Source organism: Nuphar pumila, chromosome 17 (assembly GCF_984573655.1).
Source record: "Nuphar pumila chromosome 17, dmNupPumi1.hap1.1, whole genome shotgun sequence".
NCBI lineage: Eukaryota > Viridiplantae > Streptophyta > Magnoliopsida > Nymphaeales > Nymphaeaceae > Nuphar > Nuphar pumila.
The window spans coordinates 77102791-77114013 of record NC_143265.1 but is presented as its reverse complement, the minus strand read 5'-3'; the positions used below and the strand labels follow the sequence as shown (position 1 = coordinate 77114013).

Genomic DNA, 11223 nt, shown 5'->3' with positions numbered 1-11223 from the left:
AATTAGACTTGGCATTTTTCAGGATTGCTAGATGACCGAACCACACTTGAATTAATGTGTTCATTTTTCCGGATAGTCCACTTGAGCTTTCACTCAAGGTGTACATTCCAGGGTGCAAGCAGATCGGAAATAGCTGGATATTCAATCAGAAACTGACCTGCTATTTCCAGATTTGGATCCTTAAAATATTGGAATGTGGATTAAGATGGAGTTGGGATTTACTAAATCAGATTTCTTTTATATTTGAATCAGGCAACTTGATCTTTCACTCAAGGTGTTGGGTGCAAGCAGATCGAAATAGCTGGATATTCAATCAGAAACTGACCTGCTATTTCCAGATTTGAATCCTTAAAATATTCGAATGTGGATTAAGATGCAGTTGGGATTTACTAAATCAGGTTTCTTTTATATTTGAACCAGATTCAAATCAGTATTTTAGGTTGTATCTGTTAGGTGTAAGAAAGAATGGAGAGAAATTCAAAGAAGGAATGAGGTGTTTAAGATAGAGGTCTTGATGAGGTGGAATAGTCCCATATTGCTTTTGCATGAGTTTTCTGAGAGCTTTATAAGCAATTAGTGAACTCATACACTTGTTCCTGAGAACAAGGGAGTGGGATGACCACCACACACGCGTGCGCGCCCGCCCGCCGTGTCGTGCCGAGCCGGTTCGGGTTCGGGTAATTGGCCCTTTAGGGCCATATCCAATCAAGACAAGTATCTTTTTACCCAAAGTTTCTTTGGATTCAGTAACGGGTAATGAGAATGGATAACGGGTCACGACTCCTCGTATTCTGTGCCCGTTATGGAACTTCGGATTCCGTAACGGATCTCGATCTTTCGAAGTCCGTTAACGGATCACGTCCCCTCGGATTCCGTAACAGGCTCCTTCCACGTTTCATAACCGTTCGTGGGTTATAAAAGCGTGGTCAGGGGTGGGGTTACGGGGAGGCGGTTCGTCGTGGCTATTGTATCCTGGGGGAAGGACGCCGGACCCTGGACCCTGATCTGCACAGTATGTGGGGGCGAATCTTCTCTAAGGGGAGTACTTTCGTACGCCTTAGCCTGCTGCATATTCTAAACATGTGCATGTTGTTTTCTTTATGTTCTGTGCCTGTGTTTGTTTATATGCTTACGTCTGGATTTTGGTCTGATGCGGAAAATGCCATGCTTGCTCCCTGTTACTGTTTCGGTCGTCTGTTAATCATGTTATTTACACTGTTGTATTTCTTGATTTATTTCGTGTTTTATATCATGATGACGATTATGAAACTGTGTGATCTGAAATATGATCCAACAGTATCTAGTTTGAATTTGGGACATAATCTGATACAATTGCACTTTTAAAACTGTAAATAGTTTGCTTTCTATCGTTTTTTACCGGATCCAGTATTACCAAATATAATTCAGATCCAGATTCAACCCTACATATCGGATATATATATATATATATATATATATATATATATATATATATATATATATATATATATATATATATATATATCAGTCTGAAGTACAATCTCTAAGCAACGTTCTTCCAAGATTTTGCAACAAATTAGGTGTATGATTATAATTGACAATATTAAGAGCGCTATGCTTTTGATTGCAAACCACCAACAGCTTAGTTGTGGGAATGTAGCTTAATTTGAAGCAGTTAGACATTTTCTTCAGGGTCCACACTACCATGATAAAAGTGCTGGATCAAAATTATGCTTGCTGGCGCACGCTTATTTCTTTATAGATATTCGTGGTGATGGTCGAGATCAAGAACCTGGTATGCCGAGAAAACAGTAGTTGCAAAGCAAATGACTGCAATACTAGTGATAATAATGCAGATGCATGTTTATTGTGGACATATCTTTAATAGCCTGCCAACTGATCACAAAACTCACTCTCTCTCCCTCTGCCTAGGATAAAATTGCTTAGGATTTTTTAGCTCTGTACCACTCATCCCCTATATCATCTCCATCATCTTACCCATTTGGGATCTCATTGATGAAAGTTGTTTTGATCAAATCTGACCTAATAAATAAATTCAACATGGTCAATTTGATAGGTAGCAATCCTTGGATTAAGATTTTTTGACAAAAATGTTTTTGTAAATCAACAAATTTGGCCATGTTTAATAGCCATTCATTTTTTTAGTTACCCGAAAAACCTACGCACAGATCGGATTTTGGCAATTCAAATACAAGTTTCATCATCATCACATCTAAGGAGTCAGGTTTGGATATTCACTAGGCAGACCATGTAGTCAGATCTGATAAAAACAACTTTCATTAATGAGATCCAAGATGGGGTCTAATGATAGGGATGACATAGGGGATGAGTGGTATACAGAGCTGAAAATTCCCCAGCAATTCTATCCTACGGTGAAGGGGGGAGGGGGCAGAGGGAGAGAGAGTGAGTTTTGTGGTCAGTTGGCAGGCTATTAATAAACATGCATCTACATTGTTATCATTAGTATTGCAGTCATTTTCCTTGCAACTATTGTTTTCTCTGCATACCACCATCTTCTCGACCATCACCAGGAATATCTATAAAGAAATAAGCGTGCGTCAGCAAACATAATTTTCATCCAGCACTTTTATCATGTATCATGGTAGTGTGGACCCTGAAGAAAATTTCTAATTGCTTCAAATTAAGCTACATTCCCACAACTAAGCTGTTGGTGATTTGTAATCAAACGCATTGTGCTCTTAATTTTGTCAATTATCATCATACACCTAATCTGTTGCAAAATCTTGGAAGAATGTTGCTTAGAGATTGTACTTCAGACTGAGATATACATCCGATATGTAGGGTTGAATCTGGATCTGAATCAAATTTTGTAATACTGGAATGGGTGGAATTTCTTGAGTGTCTCTCTTGTGTCTGTCTTCTCTCGTCATGGTGGGTTGTATGGATGACTCACAACAATGCTATCTTTCGGCATATTCCGGCAGTGTTCAACAAAATGGTGAACCTGATTTTGGCGGACGTGTATGCCATTATTCGCATCAACATCCCTGATCTACAACACAATCTGCCCACTAGGACCACTCATGATCCAGGGTGATGCTCGCCGACAAACTGGAGTTGTTCCGTGCTTTTCTGTTAACTTTTTTTCCATTTTTCTCATTTTTCATTTCTCTTTCTTTTTTTCCCTTCGTTTTGGGGCTCCTTGGCATGTCTTGGCCTGGTGGGTTATCTGGTAGGTTCAATGTTGGTTGAACCTGTTTCGTAATGTTGATGGTTATAGTTCGGCTCTTGTGTGTGTCTCTCTCTCCCTCCCCCACTTTCTGCCAGATTGAAATGACTGGTGATTTTTTTTGCAGCCTTCCTTCCCTGTCCCCAACACCCACCCTCCATCTAGGTAGACACCATCGGATCTGGTTTCCAAAAAACAACTCTCCGCATGTTGTACTAGTCACGTACAAAGGAGAACTACTTCACATATAGATTCTTCACTTGTCCCTTACGTGGAGATTTCCATGCATGTCTCCCTCCATTCGGAGGGCAGATCAGGTGCAATGTGATTGCACACTTTACATGTGCTGCTGCACCTGATCACCCATCATCTGCTGTTGATGTCAGCTGTGGGTCACAACATTGAGATGGAGGGCGCTCAGATGCAACGGCACACTTTTAGTGTGCAATGTGACTGCACTCGATCTGCACCTCTCATTCATTCGTTGTATCATCTAAGAGTTAGACTATGATGGGATTGGTAATCAACGAGATTTTCTTAAGTGAGGAAAAAAATGCTGTCGCGGTTCAACAAAAATAGAAAAAAATGCAGCAAATCTATTCTTTTTTAGAGAGAATGGTTAATGATGAAATTTTACTAAAGATTCCAACAAAAAGAAAGAGTAAGGAAGGACAAACACGAGTATATATAGATATACTCGAACGACACCACCAAATGGTGTGAATAACCCTCCCCTTATCCCTCAAACAAAATATACTTATAAGACCAAATAATAATTAAAAAAACTAGCTGTGGTCCTCCTTTATATACCACAATATAGAATCCACCCTTACATTCTCTATCTTCATTGTGGAAAAAACTTTACGAGTTCCTCCATCTCAAGATTCTGGACCATGGGGTTTTTCTTCTTTAGCAACCCTAAAATGTGCTCGAAGAAAACGGATTCGCATGGAAGTCTGATCCCACCGTTGCTTGAGAAACCAAATTCTTCCTCTGCCTTCTTCAGTAAGGCCTTGAAGATGCCGTGGCTTAGGTAACTAAGGGGGATAACGAATCTCCTCGCTTCCTTGCCAACGTAGACAGCTAAGTAACCCTTGGGTACTTGTGAGTTGCAGAGGCCATCATCGGCTTCATCACTGGAGTCGACGTCTTCGAAAGCGAAGACGCATTTGGGGGATTCAAGTTTGGGTAATCGGAAGACACTGGCCGGTGTCTTGAAGTTCCACTTGGTCAGGCTCTCGAGCAACAGGCCTCTCAGCCACGGCATGTTTGTTTTCTTTGGTTTCTTTTTATACCCACTATACTGAGAGAGAGAGAGAGAGAGGTGGAAGAAGATTGGTGATGAAAGGAGTCCTACTACATGTGGCAATATATAGAGAGGCAGGAAGGCATTCATTGAAGAGAAAGCGAGTACGGATCCCATCATTTAGGATGGGTTCCATCCTACATTCAGTTCTATCCATTCAATCAATGGCTAAGATTTGTCCACATCAGGCTCTTATTTTTCTTGACAAACTTATTTTCATATAAATAAGAACTGTAAGAAAGTACACATCGTCTAATGAAATCAATGAAATATTTCAAAATTACATAAATGCCCTCTTATGGATGATAATTGGAAGTGTGAAACACAATGATAAAAATGCATGATATGATAGAGAGTTTCAAATGATGGTTTTGGAAAGAAGAGTAAATTTTTTTTTTATAGTGAAGCTGGAGTTAGGCAAACCCCACCTGTTACACAATATACCATTGGGTTTTGAACTTGCAGCTTCCCATCACAACGTGACGTGCACTAACAGCTCCTACCACCAAACAAGCAAAGCCCCCTGAACAGTAAATAAATAACGAACGGGCCGATGTGCGGGCGCATGTCAAGCGTTCATCCAAAAAGATGTAGCGACATCGTTAAAGACCTTTTTTTTTGATAAGTCAAGTGCACTGTCGAATTGATGGGTGCATACCGAAGCAGGTTATATGTCCCCCCCCCGAACAGGGCAGTTAGTTACATCTCATGTTCGGGGGTCCCAAAGAGCACCACGTATGTAAGCATGTGCGTCTCGTATCCCCATGTTTGTTAGCATTAATTAGCGTTGGAGTTTGATGCGATTGCAAAGACTTAAGTACCCTCTCCTCCATTGGTGTAAAAAAAAAATGACGATTCTTGAAAAAGAGTGGTTGTAAAGACTTAAGTACCCCGAAGATAATTATCTAAGACCCATTCTCTGCACTGCAAGATTATCTGAGAAAGAAATCTCCCTGGAGGAGGCCATGAACATCAACTCTCTCACTCTCTCTCTCCCTTCTCTTTTTGTTTCTGTGCACATCCAGCAGAAGATTCTACATTACTCTATCAAGCACCGACTGACCTGCACATTGACTATTGTGGAGCCTGATTCAGAGTTTTTACCCTTATAGGAGGAGGGTTTGGGGCTCCTCCGAGCGTGGGTAACATCATTCAACTAAATAAGTTGTAGATCCTGATTCAGAGTTTTTACCCTTACATGAGAGGGGTCTGGGGGCTCCTCCCAACGTGGGTAGCATCATTCAACTTGAAGAGTTGTGGAGTCTGATTCAGAGTTTTTACCCTTACAGAAAGAGGGGTCTGAGGGCTCCTCCCAACGTGGGTAGCATCATTCAATTTGAAGAGTTGTGGAGTCTGATTCAAAGTTTTTACCCTTACAAAAGGGGGGTCCGAGGGCTCCTCCCAGCGTGGGTAGCATCATTCAACTTGATGAGTTGTGGAGTCTGATTCAGAGTTTTTACCCTTACAGAAAGGAGGGTCTGAGGGCTCCTCCCAGCGTGGGTAGCATCATTCAACTTGAAGAGTTGTGGAGTCTGATTCAAAGTTTTTACCCTTATAAAAGGGGGGTCCGAGGGCTCCACCCAGCGTGGGTAGCATCATTCAACTTGATGAGTTGTGGAGTCTGATTCAGAGTTTTTGCCCTTATAGGAGGAGGGTTTGGGGGCTTCTCCCAGTGTGGATAGCATCGTTCAACTTGATTCATTGTGGAGCTTGATTTAGAGTTTTTGCCCTTATAGGAGGAGGGTTTGGGGGCTCCTCCCAGCGTGGGTAGCATTGTTCAACTTGATTCGTTGTGGAACCTGATTTAGAGTTTTTGCCCTTACAGGAGGGGGGTCCGGGGGCTCCCCCCGGCACGGGTTCCGGGTGTCGTGGTAAAAAAATGCACAAGGTATCATGGTGAGAAAGACATATTTTTGTTCCAAGCAAGGTTGAAAGAAATCAATGAAAAATCCAACAAGGAGCATGCCAGAATCAAGATGTGGATGTCAAGCGAGAATGGTGTTGTGCAACTTAAATAACACAGAATAATAAGGGTCTGGTTTTTAGTTAAAATGGAGAATGAAATGATAATAGAAATCACTGAAAATTTACAGAAATAAACTAGACTCAATAACGAAGACACCACTTTTTACAGATTTGGAATATGACCTCTGGTTAGGGAGATATGACCCTGACAAGTTGGTCCTAATTCGTGTAGCGATTTACAACGATTTGCTTACTGAATAACACTACAAATCACTATAGTGATTTGTGGAAGACACTACAAATCGCTATAGCGATTTGCGAAAGATACTACAAATCGCTATAGCGTTTTGCAGAAGACACTACAAATCGCTATAGTGATTTGCGGAAGACACTACAAATCGCTATAGCGATTTGCGGAAGACCCGAAAATACTACAAATCGTTGTTGGAAGGCCCCAAAAAAATTTGGTCCGGAGGGCGCTGCCCCTCGCCAGGGGCGGCCCCCTCTGGGCCCCCGCCCGCTGACCGCGCAGCGGGATCCGCACCGGGGGGGGGGGGGGGGGGGGAGCCCCCGGACCCCCCTTCTGTAAGGGCAAAAACTCTAAATCATGCTCCACAACTCATCAAGTTGAATGATGCTATCCACGCTGGGAGGAGCCCTCAGACCCCCCTTCTGTATGGGTAAAAACTCTGAATCAGACTCCACAATTCTTCAAGTTGAACGATGCTACAGTCAGTGTGCAGGTCAGTCGGTGTTTGATGGAGCAATGTAGGATCGTATGTTGGATGTGCACAGAAGTAGAGAGAGAAGGGAGAGAGAGTGAGAGGATTGATGTTCATGGCCTTCTCCAGGGAGAACTCTTTGTCTCCCTTGATTTCTTCTCTAGAGAGAGAGAGAGAGAGAGAGAGAGGGTTTTACAGTGTTTTACGGAGAAAGAAGAAGACTTTGAAGAGTCAACCTCATCCTCGACTTTCTGGATGGAGGACATGTTTGTCCTTTTTTTGATCGAAGAAAGAAGAAGAAGACTTTGAAGAGTCAACATCATCCTCGACTTTTTGAACGGAGGACATGTTTGTTATTTTTTTGAACGGAGAAAGAAGAAGAAGACTTTGAAGAGTCAACATCATCCTCGACTTTCTGGATGGAGGACATGTTTGAACTTTTTTTGAACTGTTTTGTTTTCTTTTTTGAATGAAGGGCATTTTTGTCATTTTCTTAAACCATCACTTTATGAGAAGAATAGCAAGAAAGGGTACTTAAGTCTTTGCAACAACACCAGAGTCCGATGCAAAGTTATGTCAACATACAAGGGAATATGAGCCCCATGTGCTTGTATACGTGGTGCTCATTCAAAGCCCCGAACACAGACATGGGATTCAGTGAATCATCCGGGGGGAACATACACCACCCTCTCACCCTTTGGACATTCACCCACGAAGATGCACCTCACTTGATGGGATGGTTTTGTGTTTGCTCGTATGGAAGAAACACCCTTTTGGTGGTTACCATCTCATGGTAGACCCAAAGATTAGATTAACATAAAATAAAGATAGATTGCTTGAGCGGATCTGCGGATCCGCTACCAAATTGCTTCCTTGTTATTTTATTCCTCATCCAATCTAAGGCTACGCGCCTTTCACTCAAGTCGCTCATCAAGCAACTTGAGCTACAGTGGCTTCACCATAGAGGGTGAAAAAAAGAAAACTTTAACTCCATACAGAGGTGGCGAGACAGAGGAAGCAGTGCCCTCATCCCTGCGTGGACTGATATGCCAAAACACAAATTTTGTGTGCTTCTAAATCACCACAGTTCCTGGCCTTCCTTTTTGTGTAATGATGGCATCAGTGCTCTTTGGTGGGCTTCACTATTTGCACAATCACTACAACAAAGCAGTAGATTAGCGACGACCACATTCCGTCGCTAATCCATCTCTAAGAGGCATAGCGACGGATTAGCGACGACGAGGCGACGGTATGCTTACGTCGCGAATTTTTCGACGCTAACTGGCGACAGATTTATTTCGTCGCCAGGTCCGTCGCTAATTACGACGGGCTAACGAGCGCTGTATTCCGTCGCCAATCCGTCGGTACTAAACAACGACCATGGCTTGGCGACGGATTTACGTCCGTCGCTAGTCCGTTGCTAGATTTATATGAATAGCGACGGATGGTTCCGTCGCTAATCCGTCGCAAACACGAAAAAAAATTAAAAAAAATTTATTTGAAAATTAAATACCGAGAACGGTACAATTTATATTTCCTGTACAATTAATATTTCCTGTAAATAAAAAACAAACCACAAAAAAAATTCCATATAAAAAGAATCTACAACAATTAATCGTTCCACCTTAAAATTAACAAGTTTAATTATTTACAATTCAACAATTATAATTAGGAAACATAAAAAAATAGAACTTCTTCAACACAGTTCTCTAATCATCACCAAGATTTTGTGCGTCTTCTTGTTCATTGCCTTCATTTGTCCCTTCAGCTCCGCTACGCTGATTATCGCTATCAGCCTACACAAGAAAACAACAGTCAGTATTGATAAACAAAATATAATGAAATAAATTACACATTATATGTGATTCTATCATGTGCTCATGTGTGTTCTAAGGCAATAAAAAAACTCTATATGTGATTCTATCATGCTCATATGTGCTCTAAAGCAGGCAAAAAGTTATATATGTGATTCTATCATGCTCATATGTGTGCTAAGGCAGTCAAAAAATTGAATATGTGATTATAGCATGTTCATATGTGTTCTAAGGCAACTAGAAAAACTCTATATGTGATTCTACCATGCTCAAATGTGCTTTAAGGCAAGCAAAAAACTATATATGTGATTCGATCATGCTCGTATGTGTGCTAAGGCAGTCAAAAACGTGAATATGTGATTATAGCATGCTCATATGTGCTCTAAGGCAGGCAAAGGAAAAAAATGTATATGTGATTCTATCATAAATGATATATGTTCTAAGGCAGTAAAAAAACTCTATATGTGATTTATGCATGCTCATATGTGTTTTAAGGTAGTCAAAAAACTGAATATGTGATTATAACATGCTCATATGTGTTCTTAGGCAGTAAAAAAACTGAATATGTGATTATAGCATGCTCATATGTGTTCTAAGACAGTTAAAAAAACTTTTTATGTAATTCTATCATGCTCATATGTGTTCTTAGGCAGTCAAAAAACTGAATATGTGATTATAACATGCTCATATGTGCTCTAAGGCAGGCAAAAATTATATATGTGATTCGATTATGCTCATATGTGTTCTAAGGCATACAAAAAACTGAATATGTGATTATACTTGAGAGAGACCTGGAATCGAAGATCCCCTTTCCTAAACAACAGCCTTGATCTCATTTCGGAGAAAGGGGGCGACGGTGTCACGAAAGTAGTTATTGAGTGATTTCGTAACGATCTGATGTACATCATCACCGGAAAGAATAGTCTGCTGCTTGGAGCTTATGTCGGCGCAAGAAGTCGGTGAGTCGTAACTAGAAGAAGCAATAACTGGTGAAGTGTTCATATTACTCCCAAACCCGAATACACGACCTTTTTTGGGTTCACCTGCTGCAGTCACCCATGCTGTAGGATCAAATGATGGATGCTGAGTAGCGTCATCGCCATATCGCTCTACCATCTGTTGCTCATATGCCTCCTACAAAATAATGTTTAAAGTATTCATTAATAATTAATGATAACATTATGATAACTTGCATATATATTGCAATGATTATTAATAGAATTAATACATACCGTTGTCGTTCTCGCCTTCTCTGATACGAAGACTCCCGTGGTCTTCCGTTTATGTGTTTCTACAAACACATCCTTATATGGTACACTGCCTCCTTTTTCTGCTTCCTGCGAAGTTAAATGACAAAAGATTTAGTACACAAGTTTGCAACAATACTTATAAAATTAATATTATATATTGATGAGTTACCATTTTCTTTAGGTGGCTCCCGAATGTCTTAGATCCACCTGTGTGTAGATGGGCTTCGGGCATCTTCGATCGATTTTGTGAAGCCTTCGCAGAGCGATTTTTAAATGCATCTCCCGCCCACTTATCGCACATTTCATCCCAGTAATTTCTCCTGATAGTAATAGGGCCATGGCCTTTCCACAGTAATGGATCATCTATTACGCCAGATGTTTTTTTGCTGCAGTCTTCATAGTGTGCAGTATGTCTGCAAATCGATTGGCAGCCACCTTCTGCCACACCTTCCTTGCATCATTTTCTTCTACCGTAGTTGCGAAGCGATTCAAAGCCTATAAATATTTTCAGAAAGTTAGTAGACATTACTTAAATAAATTAAATGTGAAACACATTAACTATGAGGAACAACTGTATACCATGAATGAGGACCACAATCTGTCTAACACCTCATTTGGGTACTCTTTCCATTGAGCAACTGGTCCTGGTAGATGTTGAAGAAGTGAATTCCTATTCTCCTGTACTACTTCTTGTGGCTCAAACATCGTGCTGCACATGAATTGTTACACAGTAAATATCAATATAAAATATTTATAAGATATGCAATAATTGAAAACAAAATACTTACGATCGATTATCGATATACATTATTCGAATGAGTCTTCTTGTGCCAGCCTGAGAAGACCTTGTTTCCTGTGTTGGCTGTTGACTTGTGTGATCAACTGGTGTAGGTGGGTCGTGTACAGGCGCAACATCATCTGTAAAAAAATACATTAGAAATTCTCAGAATGCGCATTTGAACTAATCAAGCATCCA

General features: G+C 40.8%; 1 protein-coding gene across 1 annotated transcript; it reads right to left on the bottom strand.

The window, feature by feature from the left end:
* Positions 1-4034: 4034 nt before the first annotated feature.
* Positions 4035-4457, bottom strand: LOC149812310 (auxin-induced protein 6B-like). The gene has a single exon (XM_089993026.1). It carries the CDS (start codon positions 4455-4457, stop codon positions 4035-4037), a length of 423 nt encoding a protein of 140 aa, XP_089849152.1.
* Positions 4458-11223: the final 6766 nt, after the last annotated feature.